The sequence below is a fragment of the Falco peregrinus genome, chromosome 1 (assembly GCF_023634155.1).
Source record: "Falco peregrinus isolate bFalPer1 chromosome 1, bFalPer1.pri, whole genome shotgun sequence".
NCBI classification, from domain to species: Eukaryota; Metazoa; Chordata; class Aves; order Falconiformes; family Falconidae; genus Falco; species Falco peregrinus.
In genome coordinates this window covers 97,640,901-97,664,494 of record NC_073721.1, presented here as the reverse complement: position 1 = coordinate 97,664,494, position 23,594 = coordinate 97,640,901, and the positions used below count along the sequence as shown (strand labels likewise).

The window sequence follows — 23,594 nt, the reverse complement described above, 5'->3', positions numbered from 1 at the left end:
GCCAGCTTTTGGCCCCGCAAAGAGTGCAGCCGTCCAAGCCATAAGCAGCTCGTTTCTCAGCAGAATGCTGTGGGAAATGGCGTCAAAGGCTTGTCAGACGCTCACAGCTTTTGACCCAGGCGGCTCCCTTGGTGCTGACCACTGTGCTTGTGGTCGAGGGTGTGCTCTTGGTGCCTTTGGGACAGCAGCGGGTGCGGGGTGGTTTATCTCCCGATATCCTGGTGGCGGGACGGGGCCTCTCCACGGCAGGATCTCTGTGCTGCTGTGCCACTGCGAGAGGACATTGCTTCCAAAGAGATGTTCCCCAAGGGGCATGACGGGGTGCGGGTGGACGTTTCCCAGCAGGCAACTCCCGCTGCCGAGAGAGCACCGTCTTCTCCATGTCCAGCATGTTCACTTCTGCGGTACCAGCTCCCTGGGGAGTGTCTGGCACGGGCAGATTCTCCAGCCGGACCCCAGTGAACACGTGGAGGCACATCAGCGGTGCCTCCCACTTGGTCCCTGCCCAGCCGCAGCTGCCAGGGAGTTTCTGAGCCTGTGTGGCATTGCCACCGTGGCCGTGAAAGTGTGAAGGGGAAGCAGGGTGACTATCATCTTTGCAGCCACTGTGGTCTTCAGCGGCCGCTGCGCTGGGATAGACCACTGAGAGGAGGATGCTGCCGCTCTCGTCAGAGGGCCGCGGTGCAGGCATTTCCCTTCCGTTTCGGTGTCCCGCATTCTGCCCTCTCCTGCCCTGCGGTATGAGGTCAGGTGAATGTCCCCAGCTCCCAAGAGACGCAGCTTCTCAAGGGTAGATCCACGATGATGGAAGCCAAAACCTTGAGCCCCAGCTACGCAGCCAGGCACTCTTCTATTCAGCATGTCTCCTCCTTGCTGAAGCCCCTCCTCTGCCTGGGAGGATGGAGGAGAACACCACCTGCGCTCCTGATTCTTTTAGCATTGCTCCGCGGGGCTACAGTTTGATTTGATGGTCCTCAGCTGCCTCGTCACAGCATCACTAGACCTTACATTGCATAGTAGGAGTGGACGATAACCTGTAGGCTTCAGCAGGCTTGGCAGCCTGTCGGTGACGTCACGACTGTGAACTCCTGGTGGGCAGCAAGCTTCTCTAGAGAAACTGTCTGGGCAGCAGACAGGTGCTTCGGTGCCTCTCAGGACAGACGCTCCAGCTGCTAATACTTAGGCGCTTTCCTGGTGGCACTGGTTCTGATGCAGGTGGCTGGGTGGGTGGCTCAACTTGGCCTCCTGGACTTCTCCTGGATCCTGTCCCTTACTCACGTGCTCTGAATGCCCCAATCGCAGACTACCATGCCTGCCTCCGAGCCCCTCTAACACCTCTGTGAAACCCCCCCGTTGCCTGGCAGCACCGATAAGTAACCGTAGCGAGACCAGCTCCAGGGTCGTTTACATCAAGAACGCGGCAGGTGGGACGTGATGCCACGTGATGCCATAGAATTGCAGCTGCTTTGCAAAATAATAGTATCTCTGAGTTAAAGAGGGATTGGTCAAATCATGTTGAGGTCTGAGAACCTCGTGTAAAGCCGTGTTCGGGGTGCCCCAGTTTGAATGGGACACCTCATGCGCACGAGTAAAGAATCACTCTTGTAAGTCCATACTTTGCCTCCCGGCCTCTCTCCTGGCTTGGCCTGGGCCAGTTGTGAAAGTTTCCTAATGCTTCCCATGATCCAAAGTGGCTGTGGGGACAGCCAGCACCGCCCGACTCTCCCAAGACCTGCTGCCTTCTGGCCTGGCCCTCCCACATGCAGCCCAAGGGTGGGTTTCTGTTGCTTTTAATTCTTTTTTTCTTTCCTTATTTGAAAACCACCAAGATAAAAAGGGAGTATCTCCTGCCATGTGCCCACTCACACCACATGCTGGAGGTAAACAGAATGACAAAATTGTGCTGTAGCACACTGCCCTGTATGAAGATTGCTGGGGTCTGTAGTGGGTCTGCAGACGAGTTAGTTGCTTTAAAGACTTAGCCGTGTACCTTTCAGACAGCCCCAAATTGTCAGGTATGTAAACAGGATGTGAAGAACCGGAACTTAGAACCGTAGCATACGGGCACCTACAGCAACAGCAAATAGCAAACAAGAAGGACACAGAAAGCCTGTCAGGGTCTGACACATGTACTATCGAAGATATTTATATACAATTTATATAAACAATAAAAGGCATTTTTCCATTTTGTCCGAACCCAGCCACGTAGGCATAGTGTTTCTCAGTCTGCCTCCACTTGCGTCACCACCTAAGTTCCACCGCAACGGTGTTTCTTCGTGCTTAACTTCATGAAAAGTGCTGCTGCATGCACTCTCGCGTGGCCTCATCCAGCTCCTCACCAAGGCTCCTTGCATCGGTCCCTTCCGCTGCATCGGGCCCCGCGCCCCACAGTGCGCTTTTGCTGTGGAGGAAAGGTGCGGCAGCAATTGCCGTTGCAAACAGAGCAGTGTGTTGTGCGTGTCCGATGCGCTCCGTTGTGCAGCACCAGCTCTCCGGGGAGTGTCTTGAGGACTGGCCCTGTGCATGAAGAACTGAACCTCTCCCATAGCACAGCTCTCTGGCTGCGTCCTGCTGCTGGCAACAGTGGCCTCTGCCTACTTGATGATCAGGAAGATGTCCGTGTCATCCTGCTGCAACCCAAACATCATCTCAGTCAGGAGGGAAGCTTTGGAACCGTACATCAGCTGGACCTTGCAGGAGCGCCTGGAGGGCAGCACTGTCAGACCGCAGTGTTCCGACTTAGGCAAACGCTGCCAGGCTGCTTTTAGCAATATCTGGAACCAGCGGGTGGTTTTCTCCATGTCCAGGTAGGGGCCAGTGCAGAGGGTGCCTAGGAGGCTGGCACCCTGATTTTCCATCAGCTGCTCCTTGGGGTGGTGGATGAAGCACAGCGCGCCCGCCACCAGCTGCTCCTGCCCGCAGGTGCACTTCAGCTCTACGCGGAGCATGGGGTTCCTCAGCAGCTCCCCCTCTGTGGTGCCCCACTCCATATGGAAGGCATGTCCTTGGGGGGGCTCCAGGGGCACGAGCAAGCGGTAGACAGCGTAAGTCTTGTGGGGAATCGAGCCTTGTAAGGCAATGCCCACACTGATGGCTGGCTTCAGTCGTGGCATGAAACTGGTCCTGGAGAGTTCTTGGCAGACATAGAGCAGCTTATTCAACAGCTGCTGCAGCATCACAGACAGTTCTGACAGATCCGGGGGGCACTTGGTCGAAACTCTTGCCACATCCAGCGCAACACTGGGTTCCTCTTCTTGGTCCTCCTTACACGCCTTGTTTTGTGAGCTGCCCTCCTTGCTGCTGCTCTCTGGCTGATGGCTGCTTTTGCTGGGACAGCACCACAGCACTAAGCACAGGACCAGGGGTGCAGCAATGGCCCATAACCACCAGTGCTGCCGGGCAGCCGAGAGCAGGGCTCCCCAGGTAAAGCCGCTCTTCTGCTCCAGCTCCTGCAGCAGCCGAGACATCTCCTGGTTCAGCTGCTGGGCACGCTGCTGCATGCGCTCATGTGTGGCATCATCCAGCTCATCACCAACCATCTGTTGTTGCTGGATGAGGTTTACTACCAACCAATAGAAGAACGTTGCAGCCATGGCCTGCAGGAGGAGAGAGAGAAGGGCTTCAGTGGGGCTGGGCAGGAGGGAGCTGGCTGTGGGAGCCGCAGGGAGCTGGGGGCAGGCAGGAGAGGGGGTGAGCCAGCTGGGAGGCAGCAAGGCCTGCGCCCAGCCCCAGCACCCGGGCGTCCCCATGCCCTGCCCAAGGCGCTCCCGCCAGCGGCTGGGCCCTCGATGCAGGGTGAAATAACTAAAACTTTGCACCCCGTAGTAGCAAACCCATATACGCTTTTAACAAAGTTGAGGATCACTTGATTTGGGTTACAGTGTTAGACTTAAAAGATGCCTTTTTCTGTCTACCCCGAGCTCAGGAAATTCAAAAGCTTTTTGCTTTTGAATGGGAGTCTCTCAACAGAGGGAGAAAGGTGCAGCTAAGCTGGACGGTTTTACCACAGGGATTTAAAAATAGTCCCACTTTGTTTGGTAACCAACTAGCCAAAGAATTGGAACAATGGCAACAGCCACTGGGAGGTGGCGTTCTTCTACAATCTGGAGATGACTTATTAATAGCGACCGAAACAGAAGAAGAATGTGTACAACGGACGATCTCTCTTGTAAACTTCTTGGGTTTAAGTGGCTATAGAGTCTCCCAACAGAAAGCACAGCTGGTGCAAGAAAAAGCGGCATACCTGGGATACGAAGTCTCCGCTGGGCAACGCTCCCTGGGAAGAACAAGGAAGGAGGCTGTCTGCCAGACACCCAGACTGGAAACGGTGAGAGATCTACAAACCTTTCTAGGAACGACAGGTTCGTGTCGTCTATGGCTATATCAGTATGGACTACCTGCAAAGCCTTTATCTGATCCGCTGAGCACAACCCAAATCAACGTAACATGGACTCCCGAGGCAGACAAAGCATTCAAGGCTGAAATGAGAAGGCAGGGTGAGAGCCCACCCGCGGGGGCCAGCCTTTCTCCCCCAGCCCTCGTCCAGCCCAGCCTCCCGCCACGTGTGCACTCACGGCTGGCCCAGGCCTGCTGGCGCCCCTGGTAACTGTCCCCATTGTGACATCTGACATCCCAGGCCTGCTGGCGCCCCTGGTAACTGTCCCCATTGTGACATCTGACGTCCCAGGCCTGCTGGCGCCCCTGGTAACTGTCCCCATTGTGACATCTGACATCACCAGAGCGCATCACAGGCACGGCCACCGGCCAGCCCGGCCTTTGGCCCCAGCCCGCCTCAGCGGCTCACAGCTGCCCTGGTGTACTCCTTGAGGCTGGGCTAGAGTTAATTTCCTTCACAGCCGCTTGCCATGTGATACGCACGCTGCTATAGTTTGGACGTATTGTCATATAGAATCAGAGAGTCGTTTAGGTTGGAGAAGGCCTTTAAGATCACCGAGTCCAACCGCAAACCCAGCACTGCCAAGTCCACCAATAACCCATGCTGCGGTGCGCCACGTCTGCGCGTCTTTTAACTACCTCCAGGGATGGTGCCTCCACCACTTCCCTGGGCAGCCTCCTCCAGTGCTTGACAACCGTTTTGGTGAAGAAATCTTTCCCAGTATCAATCTAAACGTCCCCTGGTGCAACCTGGGGCCTTTTCCTCTTGTCCTAGCGCTTGTTACGTGGGACAAGAGACCGACACGCACCTCGCCACAACCTCCTTTCAGGCAGCTGCAGAGAGCGCTAAGGTCTCCCCTCAGCCTCCTTTTCTCCAGGCTCAACACCCCAGTTCCCTCAGCCGCTCCTCGTCAGACTTGAGCTCCAGAACCTTCACCAGCTCCGCTGCTCATCTTTGGACGCGCTCCAGCACCTCAGTATTTTTCTTGTAGTGAGGGGCCCAAAACTGATCGCGCTGCTCGAGGTGCGGCCTCAGCAGTGCCGAGCACAGGGGGACCATCATTCCCTAGCCCTGCTGGCCGCACTATTTCTGACACAGGCCAGGGCGCTCTTGGCCTTCCTGGCCACCTGGCCACACTGCTGGCTCATATGCAGCCGGCCGCTGACCAACACCCCCAGGTCCTTTTCCTCCAGGCAGCTTCCCAGCCACTCTGCCCCAGGCCTGTAGGGTGGCGTGGGGTTGCTGTGGCCCGAGTGCAGGGCCTGGCACTGAGCCTTGTTGAACCTCATGGAATTGGCTTTGGACATCAACCCAGCCTGTCCACACCCCCCTGCAGAGCCTTTCTGTCTTCAAGCAGATGAATGCTCCTGCCCAGCTTGGTGTCGCCTGCAAACTTACTGAGGGAGCACTCAAGGCCCCCGTCCAGATCGTCGAGAAAGAGATTAAACAGAACTGGCCCTGGGACTGAGCCCTGGGGAACACCGCTTGTGGCTGGCCACCAGCTGGATTTAACTTCTTTCGCTACCACTCCTTAGGCCTGGCCACCCAGCCAGCTTTTGGCCCCGCAAAGAGTGCAGCCGTCCAAGCCATAAGCAGCTCGTTTCTCAGCAGAATGCTGTGGGAAATGGCGTCAAAGGCTTGTCAGACGCTCACAGCTTTTGACCCAGGCGGCTCCCTTGGTGCTGACCACTGTGCTTGTGGTCGAGGGTGTGCTCTTGGTGCCTTTGGGACAGCAGCGGGTGCGGGGTGGTATATCTCCCGATATCCTGGTGGCGGGACGGGGCCTCTCCACGGCAGGATCTCTGTGCTGCTGTGCCACTGCGAGAGGACATTGCTTCCAAAGAGATGTTTCCCAAGGGGCATGACGGGGTGCGGGTGGACGTTTCCCAGCAGGCAACTCCCGCTGCCGAGAGAGCACCGTCTTCTCCATGTCCAGCATGTTCACTTCTGCGGTACCAGCTCCCTGGGGAGTGTCTGGCACGGGCAGATTCTCCAGCCGGACCCCAGTGAACACGTGGAGGCACATCAGCGGTGCCTCCCGCTTGGTCCCTGCCCAGCCGCAGCTGCCAGGGAGTTTCTGAGCCTGTGTGGCATTGCCACCGTGGCCGTGAAAGTGTGAAGGGGAAGCAGGGTGACTATCATCTTTGCAGCCACTGTGGTCTTCAGCGGCTATTGTATCCCATGTAATCCATGATTTAAGTTTCATGGTATAGGAATGACTCCAGCAGGAACTGCCTGAACCACTGGAGGACAAGCCTTACAAGAAGCAGCGCAGGTGTAGCAGTGATCTGACCTGAGCTGGCTTTGGTGCCCGATAACCCCATACCAACACAAAACCTCTCCTCTGCTGAATGACCACCATAATAGACTGTGTTCATTGACTAAATGAACCCAACGGATATTTTGTGGACATTTTTTAGACATTTTTACAGGGGTGGTCCATAGACTAGGGGAACAGTATCTGTGTATTTTATCAAAGGATGGGAAGGGTGATGGTGGTTAATGAGGTTGTATTGGAAAGTGTGGCATGATATAAATGGTATGGAATAATGGGTGGATACTGACCTGGCTTCAGCTACAATCAATTGGTTTTCTTCTTAGTAGCTAGTGCAGTGCTGTGTTGTGGACTTGGTGTGAGAGCAATGCTGATAAATGTCAGCATCCTTTAGTTGTTGCTTGACGTGGAAGGTTCAGATACAATCTGTCCTTCACAACAGCTGCAACTTGCTACAACTTTGGCCTGCTATTACAACACAGTTACTTGGTCTAGATTGCTCATAATATGCCCATTGTGTCTAGCCACTCCACAGTTGCTAGGTAACGTTTACACTAAATCTAGGACTTTTCAGTTCCTTGGGCTCTGCCAGCAAGAGGGCTGGATGGTCATGGAAAATTGGGAGGGGACACAGCTGGGACAGCTGACCCAAGCTAGCCATAGAGGTATTCCATACCATATGGCGCCATGCCCAGTGTATAAACTGGGGGAAGGAGGAGAAAGGCGGGGACATCTGGCATTATGGCGTTTGTCTTCCCGAGTAACTGTCAGGCGTGCTGGAGCCCTGCGCTCCCGGGGATGGCTGAACACCTGCCTGCCTGGGGGAAGCAGTGAATGAATTGTTTTGCTTTGCTTACATGTGTGGCTTTTGCTTTACCTATTAAATTGCTCTTATCTCAACCCTCAAGTTTCACATTCTGATTCTCCTGCCCATCCCTCTGAGTGAAGGCAGAGCGAGTGAGCGGCTGCATGGTGCTTGGCTGCTGGCTGGGGTTAAAACATGACAGAGCCAACAATTCCTAAATGTAGTGCTAATATCCAAATGTGTGACAATAAAGTTTAATATTTCTGATGGGGGGAAGGAGGGCAAAGAAGTGACTTCTGAAGTGGACATTTTAATAAGAAGTTAAAGATTTCCTCTTTATAAGTTTTACGTGGTTGAAGTCTTGGAGGAGAGACACTGGGCGAGTTTCTAGCTTAGAACTGTGGGAATTACAGGCACAAGAGTCCTCTGCTAAAACTCTAACAACAGGGCTGTGTCCAGGGGAAATATTGTTCCACCCCCTCTGCTAAAAAGCCCCAAAACATTTCCTCACACATGATTCAAGCTTGGAATATTTTAATATAGAACTTGGCAGAAAGAAGATCCATAGATGTTTCCCATAGTAGACTGCCCTTCATTCTTCTAAGCATATTTAAAATCAAAGTATCTTAAATTCCCCCAGCAATGCCATTTATTGTACACATAAATAAACAACTCAGTAGGCTACAACTCATGATGGTAAAGAATTTCTTCAGAACAGGACAAAACATCAGTTTCCAGAGTTAAGTTTTTAAACTGTAACTGGACATGGTTTTATATAGTGTTAGTAACCACCACCATACTGCCTGAAAACATTCACAGTGTTCATATTTAATAGTGTTACACACAAATTACTTGATTAAAAAAATACCCAAACCAATGCACATACATGTACTTGAAACAGAGGAGAATCCTTGTGTAGCATTTAGGTGCTTATTTCTCAGTAGAAAAGGCCCTCTTCATCAATGGTGGGGGTGCTTTTCCAACATCAAACATCATTTCCAGCAGAGGATTATTAAGGCAGCACCAGTCAGGTATGCGGCCTGTCTGGCTGTAATATTCTTTGGACACAGATCGACTCCCAAGTATGTCCTGAAGTGCTCCAAAAATGGCTCCTGCATTATTGGAGGTGGTGAGAAGTTGCATTAATTTGATGTACTGAATTTCTTTTTCTACTTCTTCCCACCAAGAATCCCAACAGTTTTTTTTCATTTCTGTCCCCAAAATTAAAGGAATGAAAGGATATAACCACTTTCCTTGTCAGTAGCCCAGCTAGTCCCAAATTGCTTCCATTTATGTCCCCGAAAGTAACTGAAAACAAAGAATCATGTAGTCTCTGCTGACAGCTAAACTGGCCTAGTTGACCTGCTTCTTATGACAAAGCTTCCTAGAAGTTTTTATTTTAAGCACTTCAAACAAACCACCTTGTGTTTAAGAAAACTTCCTCTCCCCAGAAAGTGCATCACACAATACGCATAAGAAGTTTACATGATTCAAGACTGCAGCAGCTGACTAGCACTGCCAGTAAAGAAAAGTATGAGAGAACTTGGTGCATAAGTCATTCTTGTTTGCTAATCTTAGAAGTGGACTCAAAAGGTTTTAAAACCAAAAGTTTATAAACATCTACCTTTCAAAGCATATAGAAATAAAATATCTACCTTTACAGTTAAGGTTAGTTTCTCATACATACCAGTTGGGCTCAACTTAGTAACCAAAAGCTTGGAAAAGCATGAATTCTTATCAACCTGAGAACATTTCTGAGGAGTTGCTAGCAATGCAAAGCCCTACCATTTCTCTGACTCACGAGTACAGCATCCAAAACCCATCACAGATGTGCTGTATTTGTTACTGGCACTTGCAAACAGCACAGGGAGTTAGCAGCCTCAGGTGTCTCCATAGCTCACAGCTCCTCAGTAATTAAATTTGCTTTTTCAATAGGCAGATCTTCCCACACGCAGAAGGTCTCTGGTCTAACTACTTTACTTGTGTCACAACATGGTGGTACCCCTGTACTGCACTCGAGTCAACACCTTATCTTCCACACCTCTTTCAAATTGCTCATCACCTATTTAAAGCTCCTATAACCTGCAGCACCATTCTGCGCTCCAAATGTCCCTGAGCGTGCTTTACTCCACACAATTTCTTTCAGAAGGGCGTAACGATTCCAAAGAGCTCCAGTGCAGCTTGATTTCAGTTCTACTAACTTTTACAGCTATTTATTCATTACAAATCTCACTTGGAAGGTCTGTTTTTCACTTTGTACCTTTGCTTAGTAGTGTTTTCATTCTTACCTCCCAGCCAGGCCACACAGTTGGGTTTTGCAGGTGGAGTGTGAATTCTGAAGGTTTTAGTGGCAAGTGCTTCTTTGTATTTTGGTTTCTCTACCAGGTATCTAATTTCAGCCATAAGCCTGTGAAGGAATCCTGGCAACATAGCAGTGCCACCAGTAACTACCAAGTTCTCTGCCAGCTGCTTCCTGGTGTCTATTGGACACTAATGCAAAGAGGAATAATAATACAAAACCACACATTTTAACTCAAGTTGCACAAACCAGCATTCAGAGGTCTGTTAGAAATTCAGTCAGTCTTTCTGTGCACTTCCACTACCTGGCTGAAACATAACAAACATAATTTTTCCCCAGACTTCCCAAGAAAAGGCTTAGGAACTGCCCATCTGAGGCTTTCATGGGCACATTGCGAGTGCCTGTAAAGCCCTTCAGCTGAGAGAGGCCAAGACAACAGAGGACAGAGGTTATGAGTGCCAATAATTCCCAGAGTTCTGTGAGAAGATGTGTCAGAGAGAGGTGAAGCCTCAACCAGTGCTCTCAGAGAGGGAAAACACATACGAGACTGACCCTTTTTAGCTCCATGTCGGAAAAAGGTACTATAGAAGTCTCAGTGGCAGAAAAGGTTTCTGCTGGAGCTTGCTTTAGGCATCAGATAATCCAACCAGAAGACACAAAGGCATGAGAAGACCAAGCTTTGTCAGTTCTGCGCCTCACAAACAGATCTGCCCTATCCCTCTGAAAAATATTCCAGACTGCTGTGGTCCTCTTGTCCACAGGAAGTAACTGGATGCTATTTAACACTTTTTAATTTAACATTTCTCTCTGCCAAAGAGTGATGCAAGGTAAATGCCTAGAGGTACAGAGGTGAGGGGTCAAGGCACAGATTTAAACTATTTGTTTTCATAAGGATTTCTAATTGAAACGTTAGTTACATCATCCAAGCCTATGACTCTCCAACAAATTATATCTCAGCAAACTAATTTAAATGGCAGTGATAACTACAGGAAGTCAACTTTAATTAACACATGTACACCATCACATAATGAAAATTTCCATGTATAGTGTTTTCCTAATGCATTATTTTCCTAACAAGAAATGAAGTGTTTGTATATGCCAAGAACGAATCTAATATGCTGCCTGTAATAGAGATGTCCAAATTAATTTTATTCTGTCTTAGGAAAACCAGAAGTCTGCAGGACTCAGTCTAACTGAGGAAAACACCTTGAAAAAAGGAGAAAAAGAATTCCTGTGTCATTTCAGTTTAAGCAGCGTGATTCCTACAACACCAAGTATTAGTCACTCCATCATCATTACATATGTAGAGCCCCACCCCCAAACAAGCGCAAGCTAGGTTTTTACTTTTGCTGAGGAGTGAGCACTGCTTTCTTAGAAAACTGTCCTACACATGCTGCAGTACAACAAAGAGTAAGAAAACAATCACAGAGTGGATGACACATGGTGACTTACTACCCCGCAGAAATTCAAGTGGCAGAACGCTAGGAGTCATGCTGTGAAATGTTTTCAACCAACCGCAACCTGCAGTCAGAATGGTGTTACTCTAGAAAGAGTAATTTATAACAGCAGATTCTCTAAGGCTGAAGGCATTCAATAAATTGTTTATAATATATAGATACCTGAACAAGTGAATCTAAGATCAAAGTGGCAACAGATGTCTCTTCATTATCCTGTTCAAACAGTATTTCAACAACAGAGTCTCTGTTGAAGACAGGAAACAAGTGTTAATGAGAAGCAACACTACACTATGAGCTAACACTCATGAACAGCAGAGCTGGAAATAACCACAGACTTCCTGCTGACAACACAACACCACCACATCTGTCATACAGTCCATGCACCAGGCAGTGCCAACAGGGAGGACACAATGAATGCCCCGTTCACTTCGTTAAACCTGTCTCATCATCATGCATTAAAACTCTGTTTCTGTTTCCCCCATCCCAGCAATCTGTTTACTCTCATCTTCAACTGTGAGCTCTCTGGAGAACCTGACACCTCTTGTCATGGGCTTGCACTGTGCCCAGCACAAACCCTTAATTTATGAGGCATTAAAAGCATATGCAAGTGTTTCATTGAAATTCAATTTTATGAAAATTAATGTGCTTTTAGAGTTGAAAACACACCCTCCTAAAAATAAATACTCTGCTACAGTATTTCTTACCTGATAGGGCCAACTACATGGAGAATCTTTTCTCCATCTAAAGGATAGTCCACATCTGGAGGTGGTGAAGGACGCTAGAAATAATAACATACGTGCATTATTTTAGAGGCCCAAAAGGCTACATCCACTTCAAAAGACCAGGATAAGCTTTATTTTCCACCCACCTCAGCACCGCCACCAATGTTGAACTTGGCTGCTTGGATTTTCAGTCCTCGTTGGAGATCACTCACAAAACAAGTGCGGACTTCATAAAAGAAAAGAAAGGGGCAGAAGACAGACTTTGCTGGATCCCTTCATTACCAATAAAGACAATAATTTTGCTTAATTTAGAGAACACACACCTTAGGCCCTTGCTGGTCCAAGACACCATCAGATAAATACAAACAAAAAATGGTCTCTACACTTTAACAGAGTTCAGATGCTATCTAGACCATGAATTTAAATGAAGCCGACACTGAAACTATGCTAGGACAGGCAAGATTTCTTTCTCACACAAGGTACATAAGATTTTAAGACACAGCGATATTACTAATTGTGCTTTTGGCTACCACAATGTGCCAGGGTTTGTATTCTGCTGTCAAACATGCCACTGCAGGTCTTGCACCATGGCTTCAAATGAGACACTGCTCATTTTCTAAAGAAGCTGGAATCATACAATATTTTTCCTAAGGCAATTCTTCAGCACCCTAAGAATTCCAGAGGTTGGTTGTGGTGGGTTTTTTTCTTCAGGCAACACTGATAGAGCACAATTTAATTTGTATCCCAGCTGTTAGTGTTATTATATACTTATTTATTTGTATCTGGTCAAATAAGCATCTTCTTCATAAATGGATATCACAAAGAAACCACCCCTCAATACACAGACACTCACAATTTCAACCCTAGCATATTATATCTGGTTCCAAAAGACTGTGTAAAAGGACAACTGATCAGCAAATTGCGTTCAAGTCCAGGAATTAGAAATGCAACTTCCACTTGACATAGCACCAGCTTCATATTACTTATTTTGCATTTGACTGATGCATTTCTTCCTAATTTGGCCCAAGAGATACATACTCGTTGCTATTTCCTATGATTATATATATTTTTATATATGTTGCACATGAAACACTACATAGGAATTCATCCAAGTTCTGCCCAAAGATAGACTCTATTTTTTCTGGTGTAAATGTAGTCCTTGGCTCATCTTGCCTACCTGATTAACATGCCAAAATGTCTTTTCTACATAGGGTTTTTTTTTTTTCAAAATTGACTTTCAGGAAAATTGAGCCTTCCTAGTTAATTTATAAACAAACCTCACTTGAAATATTCTTGTGTCATGATGTTATGACTACTTAAATGCTGCGTTTGCAAACAAAACAGATTTATGGTAACAGGTTTTGAACATCTGCTAACTCTAAGTTCCATGTAGAGTACACACTGTACACATTCATATGCAAACAAAATGTCGGTAGTTAAAAAATGCAACACAACGTTAACCTGACCTCCTGGTCACAGGATACATACAATAGCGTAATACTCTTTCTGCACCGGTCTACCTAATGTGTCTGAGCTACATCTGAACAACACATAGGCTAAATGTGAAAGAGAAATTCAACATGATTTTGGTTTTGCTTTCAAAGAGGAAGAACACTGCAAGTTCTTCCAGTAGGTAAGAAACATGGTAAACAGAGAAGATAAAATAAATTCCTAAATATGAAGTATTGCACACTTGTTGTTATCACACCCTACTGAACAATATAAGAACTAGTTTCATGAAGCAGAAAATTTTACCTTTTATATCCTCTACTATGTCTTCTGGAACTGAGCCTGAAACAAAAAAAGTAAAAAGCTTTTGTTCTAGGTTGTTAAGTGTAGAAAGAGAACTTAAGAATGAAACTAAGTTTGAATTACATTTAATACATCAAAATTTCACTTTGACAAGAGCTTTTAAAGATTTCTAGGGAAGAAAGACTATTAAGAACAGAAATAAAAAGTATGTCTTCTCTCACAACAGGCTGAAAAATTACTACAGAACTTTTACCTCAGCCTTCATTCAAACCTGCTGCTATGAGTGGCTTATCATAAAAATAATATACCTGTTAAATACAGAGAAACAAATCCTGAAAGTAGATCACATAAGATGTGGTGAATACTAAAATAATTTTATTTACTGTTAATATTAATCCACTTTCCCCAGTGCAAGTTCACATATGCTACATCAAACAGACCTTACCCATCACGGATGGAAGGCTCTGTCCTTTGGCTAATCCTGTGTCAACTGTGCACTGCTCCAACAACTGATATTCCAGTTCCCTAAAACATGGCACGGGAAGTTAGTAGATAGTTATTAATTCAGGCTGATTCTCTGTATTATGCTTAAGGGACGTTATTTATTCCCTTCAGTTACATTCTTCTAAATATAAACTGAAACAGATTGATTTCTACAGCTTCTACTACATCAACAAAAGCCAAACAGCAGTAACTTTACAAATCAGACACTATCACAGTAACAGTTGTGATTTAAGTCAAGTTCAGCAGGAACCTTTGTTCATTAGTCAAAGATGAGCTTTCATAAATAAATCAGTAAAGTGGAATGTGTAACTGTGAACTTACTTGTGGATAGCCTTTCCTCCCAGGGGAAGAGAACCCCAGCAGCTCAGAATTGGAATTCCTTCATATATCTACATGACGATCAGGAAATTCTCCTTTTTTGTTTAGGAGTTTTCAGTCTTCTGGAACTACATGTTTTTTCCTCTCAACAATCTCTTGCATTAGCTATTGGAAACACTTTCTAACTGCTTTTCTCTACAATTAATCTCTATTATATAAAGTCTGAAGTTATGAACCAGCCTTCCCAAGTTTTGAGGGAACACAGATTTAGCATGCCAGCTGTGAAAAGATTCCACACATCATGGTATCTTACAGTCAAAACCCAGACTGCCTGATCTGTTCCTATTACTTTTTAGCACACTTGAAGTCTATAAAAATATGTTGTCACAACAGCCCTACTGGTGAAAATTTTGTTTGCGTATTATGAAGGATACAGGCAGCACCAAGCTTTCTGCATATCCACAGTCTAGCACCATGGCAGAATTGATCCCAAGTGTCAGAAGAGACATTAGATGACTTGGAGCAAACAAAACGGAAGGTACCTACATGGAAACCAAAAGGACAATTAACAGAAGGGGGGAGTGGGGGGGAAGACAGAAACAAATCACCCAAAGCACTGATGTTTTCTCCAAATGTCATATTAAAAGAAAACCCAGGCAACTTTATCTTGAGGTAAGCATTTTTCATTTAGTTTTAAAGGTTGCATAATAACAAACAAAGCCCAACAGGATTCTACACTTGTCTGTGGTACGTACCAGTTACTTCACTAACAACGAACCTTGGAATGGGCTCGTAAGAAAAGTGTTAATTACTGAACTCATCTTAAGTCCTACACCAGGTTTCTTACTGCCATCGTCATTGAAAAGAAATCAAAGAAACTAAAAGAGCTACTTGAAATGTTGTAATAAGGACTTGAAGATGTGAACAAAGGTGCCAGAAAACCCATAAAAGCGTGCCTTTATGACAATGCACTGTTGCACACAAACTCACAGAAGAGGCTATTTTAAAACACTCTCCCAAAAGCAATGTGGAAACTCAAGTCCAAATTACACAAGAATTACTTTCTTCTCCCAGAATTCCATAAATCAAGTTTACTAGACAGAGACAGTTCCTTTAATGGAACACTTTGAAGCATGAATTAAACGAGCAGGTTCAGTAAATCTTGGATTTAAGGGCAACATCAACAATACTTAGCCCGAAGAAACAAGTTGTAATATTGAGGCTGTATTAATATGCCACTCTTATTATTTGCACCAAATGGAAATACTAGCCAGAGAGAACTAACCTCTGTCCTGGTTTCAGCTGGGATAGAGTTAATTTTCTTTTTAGTTGCTAGTGCAGTGCTGTGTTTTGGATTTGGTGTGAGAACAATGTTGATAACACACTGATGTTTTTGGTTGTTGCTGAGTGGTGTTTGTACTAGGTCAAGGACTCTGTAGTTTCTCAGACCTTGCCAGAGAGAGGGCTGAAGGAGCACGGGAAGTTGGGAGGAGACACAGCCAGGTCAGCTGACCTGAACTAGCCAAAAGGCCATTCCATAGGATGGCACATCATGCTTGGCATATAAACTAGGGGGGTTGGCCAGGGCCTGCCAATCATTGCTTGGGGACTCGGTGGGCATCAGTCAGCAGGTGGCAAGCAGCTGTACTATGTGTCACAAGTTTTCTTTTCTCCTTTCCCTTTGGATTTCATTCCTCTCTCCTTCTCCCTCCTCTTCATTCTGTTATTGTTATTACTATTATTATTGTTCCTTTGTTTTTATTTTATCTCAATTACTAAACTGTTCTTATCTCAACCCTCAAGTTTTACACTCTTTTCCAATTCTCCTCCTCACCCCCTTGGGTGAGTGGGCAATGAGCGAGCACTTAATTACCGGGTGACATTAAGCCACAACAACCTCACAGCAGTATTAGCTGGCTTAACAGGTTACGAAGTCTCTCCATCAAAATACAACTTTCCAAGTCACAAGTCATTTTCAACAACCAATTCTGCATGGGAGTGCTTTATCTGAGATGTGTTTTTTTCTTGTAAGGGGATTCGGAAAAAACCAATCCAAATCACTCAAATCTTTCAGCAATTTCAAGTCATCAGAAAACTTTATCTATAGTAGGAGAGAACTATGCAGAAGTTTAAGATTAGTTGGTAAACTGTGTTGTCGAAGCACAGTGAAGAAGTACTGCACACAAAGCAGTTTCACGACTTTTTACAGAAGAACCTTAATCTTTGTTCTACCTGAATTGAAGAATTATGGAATCATCTTCCAAAACATTTTCTGTTAGAACTAAGCAAGAATTAGGTTCAGACTTTTCTTCAAAAAGACCGATTAGCAGAAAAGAGAATGAATTTCAGGTAAGCTTTTATCTAAAAGGGTACAGCCAGGGGTTAGATCACATTAGGCAAAGACACTGACTCTGGTAGAAGTCATGAGATTTGCTGACGGAGCACCAACAAATGTTTAAATATATTCTGGCTTCAGGCAGTGCTCGATGGGGATTACTTGATCTGTCTGGAACAGTGCTATGTGAGCTGTATTTTTGTATGAACCAGAGAAACCTTTCAGATTCTTCTTAATAGCTCCTGTTTTGTGGCCTCATGAAGTCAGAATGGAACAAAAATGGCCTTCAGCTCAATTTCCAAGCCCTACCCCCCCAGATGACCACCTGCTTTTTTCCATCTTTTTTATGCCTCCCTCATTCTTTTGGCATTATTTTCATTTCTTTGTCTGCATCTGGTAGGGATTGTAAATAAAATTTCTACCAGCAAGTGCTATGCTGAGCATATACAGTAGTTAGGTAAAACACACACCTCAAAATGCTTGAAAAGAACTCTTGTGAGCGTGTCTCTGAAGTGTGAAGGGCACAAGACAGATTCTATGATCACAACACGCCGGTCTCTGGGATTCACCAGCAGATGTCTAAAACAGACAAGACACGTAAAACAAAACTGGTAAGATTAAGCACATATTATGACACCTACCTTGTTTTCATATTCCATTCTCCTCAAAAATCCTAAAAATATGCATTTAGGTAGCATTTCTACAGCAGATCCCCAAGTCTTTTTAATCTAAAAAACCTAACACTTTTCTAAAAGAAAGTTAGGAAGCTGAGTTACAGAAAGCAAGTTACAGAGCTATCTTCCAGCAGACTCTAGTTCTGAATACCTGTTATAACCTTCTAAATCAATATAAAGAAATGCAAAAATAGTCACGCATAATAGCCATTAATGCCTTGTCCAGTGTCATATAGTGTGCCTATAAAAGAGGAAGAATGACGATACAGATGTCCTCATTTCAGTGGAAGAAGATGGAATTGTCCTGATTTCAAATAGAAAGCAATGATCAAGGACAGGGGGAAAAAACCCCAAAACCAACCCTCACCAGAAGATCTGAGACACAGAAATTAAGTACTGGTTTCCCTGTGTCAAGTGATGATTCTTTACTGTGTGAAAATAAGGACTGGAAGTAAAGAGAAAAGACTAAGTCCAACTTCATTATTCATTAATCGTACTAAAAATACAAGAAAAAGAGGTAATATTGGAGTAAAAACATTCCACGGGTTAAGATTCCTCCTTCCAAACCACTCTCACATGGAAAGAGCTCTGCACCAATATAAGATGAGCTTCAGCCCTACCAAAATCAGTGTAACTTCTTAGGTAATGACTCTTCTCTATCAAGTAGTTTATAAATGCCATAGTTAAAAGGCAACTTATAAAATACTTTCTATTTCTAGAGAGCAACTGATGCTGCAGAACATTAACTCTTTGTAATATAACCTGAATCTCAGCACCACTGAATTTCTCCTGCAAGAACACAGCCAGGCAGCCACCTGCAAAATCTTGTTTCTGTTTTCTTAATTCAACTAGACAGCAGCCTTCAGTCACGCTTCTAACACCTCCCAATTTACTCAGAAAAGAGCTGCAGAAGGCTTGCATAACTAACGTTCAAGTATCTGTTACCTGAAATACAGCATATGGATAAATTCCTTTAGATACGAATATAGCTCTTCCGTATTAATATTATACTGAACAACTTTGATAGGCTGTAAAGTAAAAATATCCACAGTTAGCTTAAATACTAGGCAGTGATTATACATAAATATATAAATGATATATAAATACATATATATGATAATATATATGAACGCATATAATCTGATACATACAAAGAAGTACTCACTCTTGCCTGATTTTGCTCTATGTCCTTAAAAATGCATCTCATAAACTCACGCTCTAACTAAACTCCAGAATTTATTCATGCTAATTTTTCGTACTGGTATCTTATCTCAACATTAGTATTTCAAAGCTGCCATCCGCTACTAATGAAAAAAAACCCAAACACATAGCTAGGCAAAGAAATTTCTCAAGAAATGACCCAAACATAAGCTGCATGGGTGATGAGTATGTATTAACACCAGCACTGGTATCATGCTTACTTGTATCTAGTTATGATTTTTTAATAGCAGCAGTTACAAGATGATGAAAAATAGCCCACGATGGACAGAAAACATATCTGCAAATTCCTTCTATACCATAACATATATCAAACATTATAAAGGTAACACTGTTCAGGTAAAATAGTTTACCTTTGCAACATCAGGTTTCTTTATTTCACTAGGAATAATGCATCTTGGTCCTGTCTCTCCTGCAAAACCACACCTAAAAGAAAATATTGAAAACTTTATGATTTGGAGTCACTCTTTAATACACTGGGTCTAGCAATCAAAAGGCAATTAATTAGGGATATCTCTGTGACTGCAAAGAGGTGTCTTGTTTATTGCTTTTCTATCTAGCCATTTTGAATGAGAAAGATTTTATATCTTTTTACTGACTCCCTCTCAGCTACATTAAACAAGTTTTCTTCACTTCTCTAAGGACTGTAATGCTCAGTTCTGATGCGCCTCCAAATTTCCACTGAGTAGTTTTCTGTTTATAACCATACACCTGCAACCTTCGTCATTGCCTATTAAATTTCCAAAGAACCATCTTCCTGTATCCCCCATACAGTCCCACAGTTTTCACTGAAACTCTCAGTAAGGCAAGATTAAGTTATCATGACATCTTTAAACCCTCATCGTCTATGACTCTTATTTCGAAGAAACAGAAGACAAAGACATGATGATCACAATCATGCAGGTCCTATGGCCTATTTTGCTGCTGATCAGCAACATTTCACTGACACTTTTTTCCTACTTCCAGCACTGAAATGCATTACCTTCACAAGCATCCTGGGCGATACAAGGTATTACTGCCTCGAGATGACTGGTTAATACTCCAGGCCTCGACAAAACACGAGAGCTCTGCATCCAGCTTAGATGCAACATAATAAAAATAGCTGCAACCTCAAAACAAACTTTTCAGAAACCCATCCGGTTTTCATAAAGCAGTTGCACCTTAAATGGCACAAGAACCATGGACTGGAGAAAGCAAAACCAAAAGAAATTCAAGATTTGGTTTTAAGAAACTCAGTGCTTGACATTTGTTTCACCAGTGCCACCCCTATTAAGTACAAACCTCAGAAGAAAACTGCAGCAGAAAACACTAGTAGAAACCTACAAAGCTGCTGGACTTTGAGTATGTTTAATGTAAAAGGTCAATACTTTATTTTCATATTTGGCAACTATCAATGTGTTTCTTCAGGTCGTTTCAGAAAAATAATCTGAAAATAGACACAAATCAGAATTTAATTTTTTAACTTAGTCTCCCAAAGACTTGTGTGGTCCCATTATGTATAACTGTTGTCCCTGCCTGTCATCCTGACAACTTTTGAACTTTTGGTTAATTTCAGACTTATTTGGAAAAGAACAGACTTCTGTCATAATGAAGTTGATATCTCTTCTACAAGAATGAAGCCTGGAAACAGACCCTAAAAACAGACTATTCAGGGGAAATGCCTTTCCATGAGAGCATATTAATAGGCAAATAATGCCCATGGGATAAAACTTCACAAGTGCCCCAGATCTGAGAAAAGCCTGTGATCAACAATACGACATGAATCCACAAAAAGCCACTTCTGGAATTGCTCATGTCCATCCATGAAGGCTTTATTAAATCCTCTCCATAACCACACCATAGTGATTTCCAGGTAACAAAGCCTGCCTGCTGGTCTGCAATTACACAATCACTTGAAAGAAAGCAAGTACAACTTAATACAAAACAAAGTTTGACCAAGAAACCCTGTTCCTGCGACTCCTGCCTCTTTAGACAAGCAGAGAAATCCTCAGGGTTTCAAGGAGGTAAACACATCCACACCGCCACAGGCAGGGGCCTAGGATAGTAATATAGTACTATATTACTATATAGCAATATAGTATACATGTATATACATATGGTATACACCTGAATGTATGCTTTTGTTACAAGACAATCTTTTTTTCTGTATGCAGGTCACCTCTCCACACAGGCCACTGAAACCCTGGGAGCATTTCCACAGTATTTTAATTCCAGGCACTGGGCCGACTGCTTAAACAGCCCCTTTTTCACGAGGGCTGCACGGACCTTGGACACGAGTAAGGAGGTACCTGGAGGTTTCTAACATAACGGGGTATTTTAGCATTGGGCGGGCAGAGGCACGGCTACGTTTTTAGCCCACAACATAAATAACTAAAGACCGAGCACTTCTGCTTGCACCTCAAGTTTTACCCTTTCTTTATCTAAAACACGAGAGTACGAAAATAGGCATACTGTCGGCTTTGTACCACGCAGATCACCACAGAAAAGGGGCGAGGGGAAAAAAAGCCGCAGTTATCCATCGCGACGGCAGGCCCGCCCCGCAGCCGCGACACTGGCTGCACGGCGAAGCCTGTCGCAACAGAAGGGGGGGGGGGGGGCGGGAGGCGCAGCGCCACTCACTTGGTGAAGGCCTCGCCCAGGTCTATCACGACGGCGGTCTTCTCACCGCCGCTGCCTAGGCCCTCGTAGAGCGGCATCGCGGTCTCACTCCCCCTCAAACGGCGGCGCGGCGGGGCCTTCCTCCTCCCCGGCGCGGCGGGGCCTTCCTCCTCCCCGGCGCGGCGGGCTGTCCGCGGCGCCTGCTCGGACCCGCGCCGCCGCCCGCCCTGCAGCGCTCCGGGAGGGCCAGGCGCGCAGCGGTCTCCCCTCCGCTCCGGCGGCGGGCGGGGAGGGGCGGTTTTCCCGCCGGACGAGGTCCCTGAGGCACAGCCCGGGTGGCGCCGTTGCTGGCTTGAAGGCGGGGCGGGGGGGAGCGGGCGGCCTCGCTGCGGTGAGGAGATCAGCGCTTGGGCTTGCCCTGCCCCAGGGAAATGGCTGTGGTGCTCGGAGCTGGTGGAGGGTAAAGGCACGCTGGGGCGGCCGTGCTGTAGGGGTGCGTTAATTTACACCGCACAGCTCATTTCAGAGGGACCAAGCATCGCCTGTCTGTGCCTTCCAGCCATACATCGAACCATTTCTTGTATTCTAAAGCCCTCGCGAAAACTTAAAGCTACCACGAGCCCTGCAGCGTGTGCTCTGGCTGCCGTCAGATTTAATGCAAGAGCCATTTACTACAAGGCCAAATGCATAGGTACCCTCAGGGTGTAGTGTCCTTCCTCTCAAACAGAAATGAATGTTGTCTCAGGGGAGCAAAAAAGCCCCATCTCTTTACTGGTCCGAGAGAGCAGTGGTTCAAGAGTGAAGAAAGAAGCCCACAAATACAGTGAGGATAGAAATGATAACCACCATGGTAACCCATGCTTTCAAGACTGGCTCACCTGTGTCTCATGATCAGAGAGAGAGGTAGATCAGCTGTGGTGGTAGCCAACTGGTGGGGCACAAGTGCTAAAAATGTAATTCAAATTGGCTCAATTTCACCCATTTTCATGAAAGTATCATCGTGCTGGTTCAGCTGCAGTTTGCCTTCACCTGTGTTTTTTAAAGAAGGGAATATTGCTGTCCGGGCTTTCAAGATCACAGAGCCCCACAACAAACCACATTTCACAAAGTTTGCGAGAACACTATTATTTCAAATCCTGACAAAATTACAGGCTCTCAAAACCAAGATCTTAGTCCTGGAGCAAAGAAAAAACTCTGTAGAAAAGCATGCATGTGCCCACATACTAAAATAAAAGACTTTGAGTCAATGCTGAGGTTTTAATTCCATCAGGCTTAGAAAATGTTAAGTTTTTCTGAATAATCTTCATCTCTGTATTATAAGTGAATGTGAGCTCTGCTGCAGGTAAGGTCAGTCACCACTTGTTCACAAGTTACTCAAACTGAAATGCACATCCTTGCTTAGATGGTATTGACATTTCTGGTTTGAAGTAGCTGTGTCATGAAAGCACCTTAGCATGAGTTTGTGGGAATGGGCTCTAGAAGCACCTCAGGGTGTGGACGGAGAGACAGTTATCCAAAGCCAGACTGAAGAGAGGAAAAGCACATGCCAAAAGGCAGCACATGAAAGTCTCCCAAGAATTAATAATCCCCACAGGCTAGTAGTCCTGCTGAATCTGCCGGTGATAAACTCAGGAGTCCAAGAGTTTGGTGCATTCGTGCAAGGCTCTCACCGTCAGCAATGGGTTGTCTGACTCCAACTGCATCCACAAAGGCAGTGGCTGTGCTATGCTGACAGAGACAAAATGATTATCTATACACCCAAAAAAACCAAGGCACCCTTTGAGGGACTTGGTGAACACTCACCTAGAAGCATTGGCACGTCAGTACGAGCCTCTATTTCTGGGTAAATAGCTGGGGTTGGCCTTCCAATTGTCTCTCCAGCTGGAACACAGAAAGAACATCTGTATGTGACTGAAGTGTGCGATCAGTTATCTACTATTAATAATAACAGATGGACTCTATTAATAGTAAGAGCTTAATAAATAAAAGGTGTTCTAATTAATATTGTTTGTGATACGTGTCTCCCTGTGACTTGATCCCCTAGTGGGGAAAAGTGATTTTATAACAGATGTTGGCTAGTGTAATGACGATCTGGGATCACTTGAGAGGGATTTCTAATGTAGCGCTTATCCAACTCCTAACAACCAGCTACTTTCCCCTACCAGTCGTCTTCTTCTTCTTTCCTCACAATAACCACACCTGTGAAATCAGCTCTCTTCAGGCATTGTCAGTGCCTGCCCA

The 23,594-nt window shown here is 45.4% G+C and overlaps 2 protein-coding genes across 2 annotated transcripts; both read right to left on the bottom strand.

Annotated features, from left to right (window-relative positions):
* Positions 1-699: 699 nt before the first annotated feature.
* LOC129785138 (inositol 1,4,5-trisphosphate receptor-interacting protein-like 1) lies at positions 700-3,551 on the bottom strand. Its single transcript, XM_055813989.1, has one exon. The coding sequence runs from the start codon at positions 3,537-3,539 to the stop codon at positions 2,595-2,597; it is 945 nt and encodes a 314-aa protein (XP_055669964.1). The 5' UTR covers positions 3,540-3,551; the 3' UTR covers positions 700-2,594.
* Positions 3,552-7,993: 4,442 nt separating this feature from the next.
* ACTR10 (actin related protein 10) lies at positions 7,994-21,587 on the bottom strand. Its single transcript, XM_055815422.1, has 13 exons — positions 21,375-21,587; positions 19,109-19,181; positions 18,483-18,565; positions 17,334-17,442; positions 14,963-15,070; positions 14,532-14,599; positions 14,152-14,231; positions 13,710-13,745; positions 12,101-12,180; positions 11,937-12,010; positions 11,395-11,476; positions 9,765-9,966; positions 7,994-8,588 (listed from the first exon to the last, which is right to left on the bottom strand). Exons 1-13 carry the CDS (start codon positions 21,449-21,451, stop codon positions 8,407-8,409), a joined length of 1,254 nt encoding a protein of 417 aa, XP_055671397.1. The 5' UTR covers positions 21,452-21,587; the 3' UTR covers positions 7,994-8,406.
* Between the last annotated feature and the right edge of the window lie 2,007 nt (positions 21,588-23,594).

Bases quoted from the DNA above. Each gene is read 5' to 3' on its own strand.
- LOC129785138 (XM_055813989.1), bottom strand. From the start codon at position 3,539: ATGGTTGGTGATGAGCTGGATGATGCCACACATGAGCGCATGCAGCAG.
- ACTR10 (XM_055815422.1), bottom strand. From the start codon at position 21,451: ATGCCGCTCTACGAGGGCCTAGGCAGCGGCGGTGAGAAGACCGCCGTC. The intron at 18,566-19,108 runs GTAAACTATTTT...TTTACTTTACAG, and splicing joins AGAAACCTGATGTTGCAAAG to CCTATCAAAGTTGTTCAGTA. The intron at 12,181-13,709 runs GTAAAATTTTCT...TCTTTTATGAAG, and splicing joins CATAGTAGAGGATATAAAAG to TCCGCACTTGTTTTGTGAGT.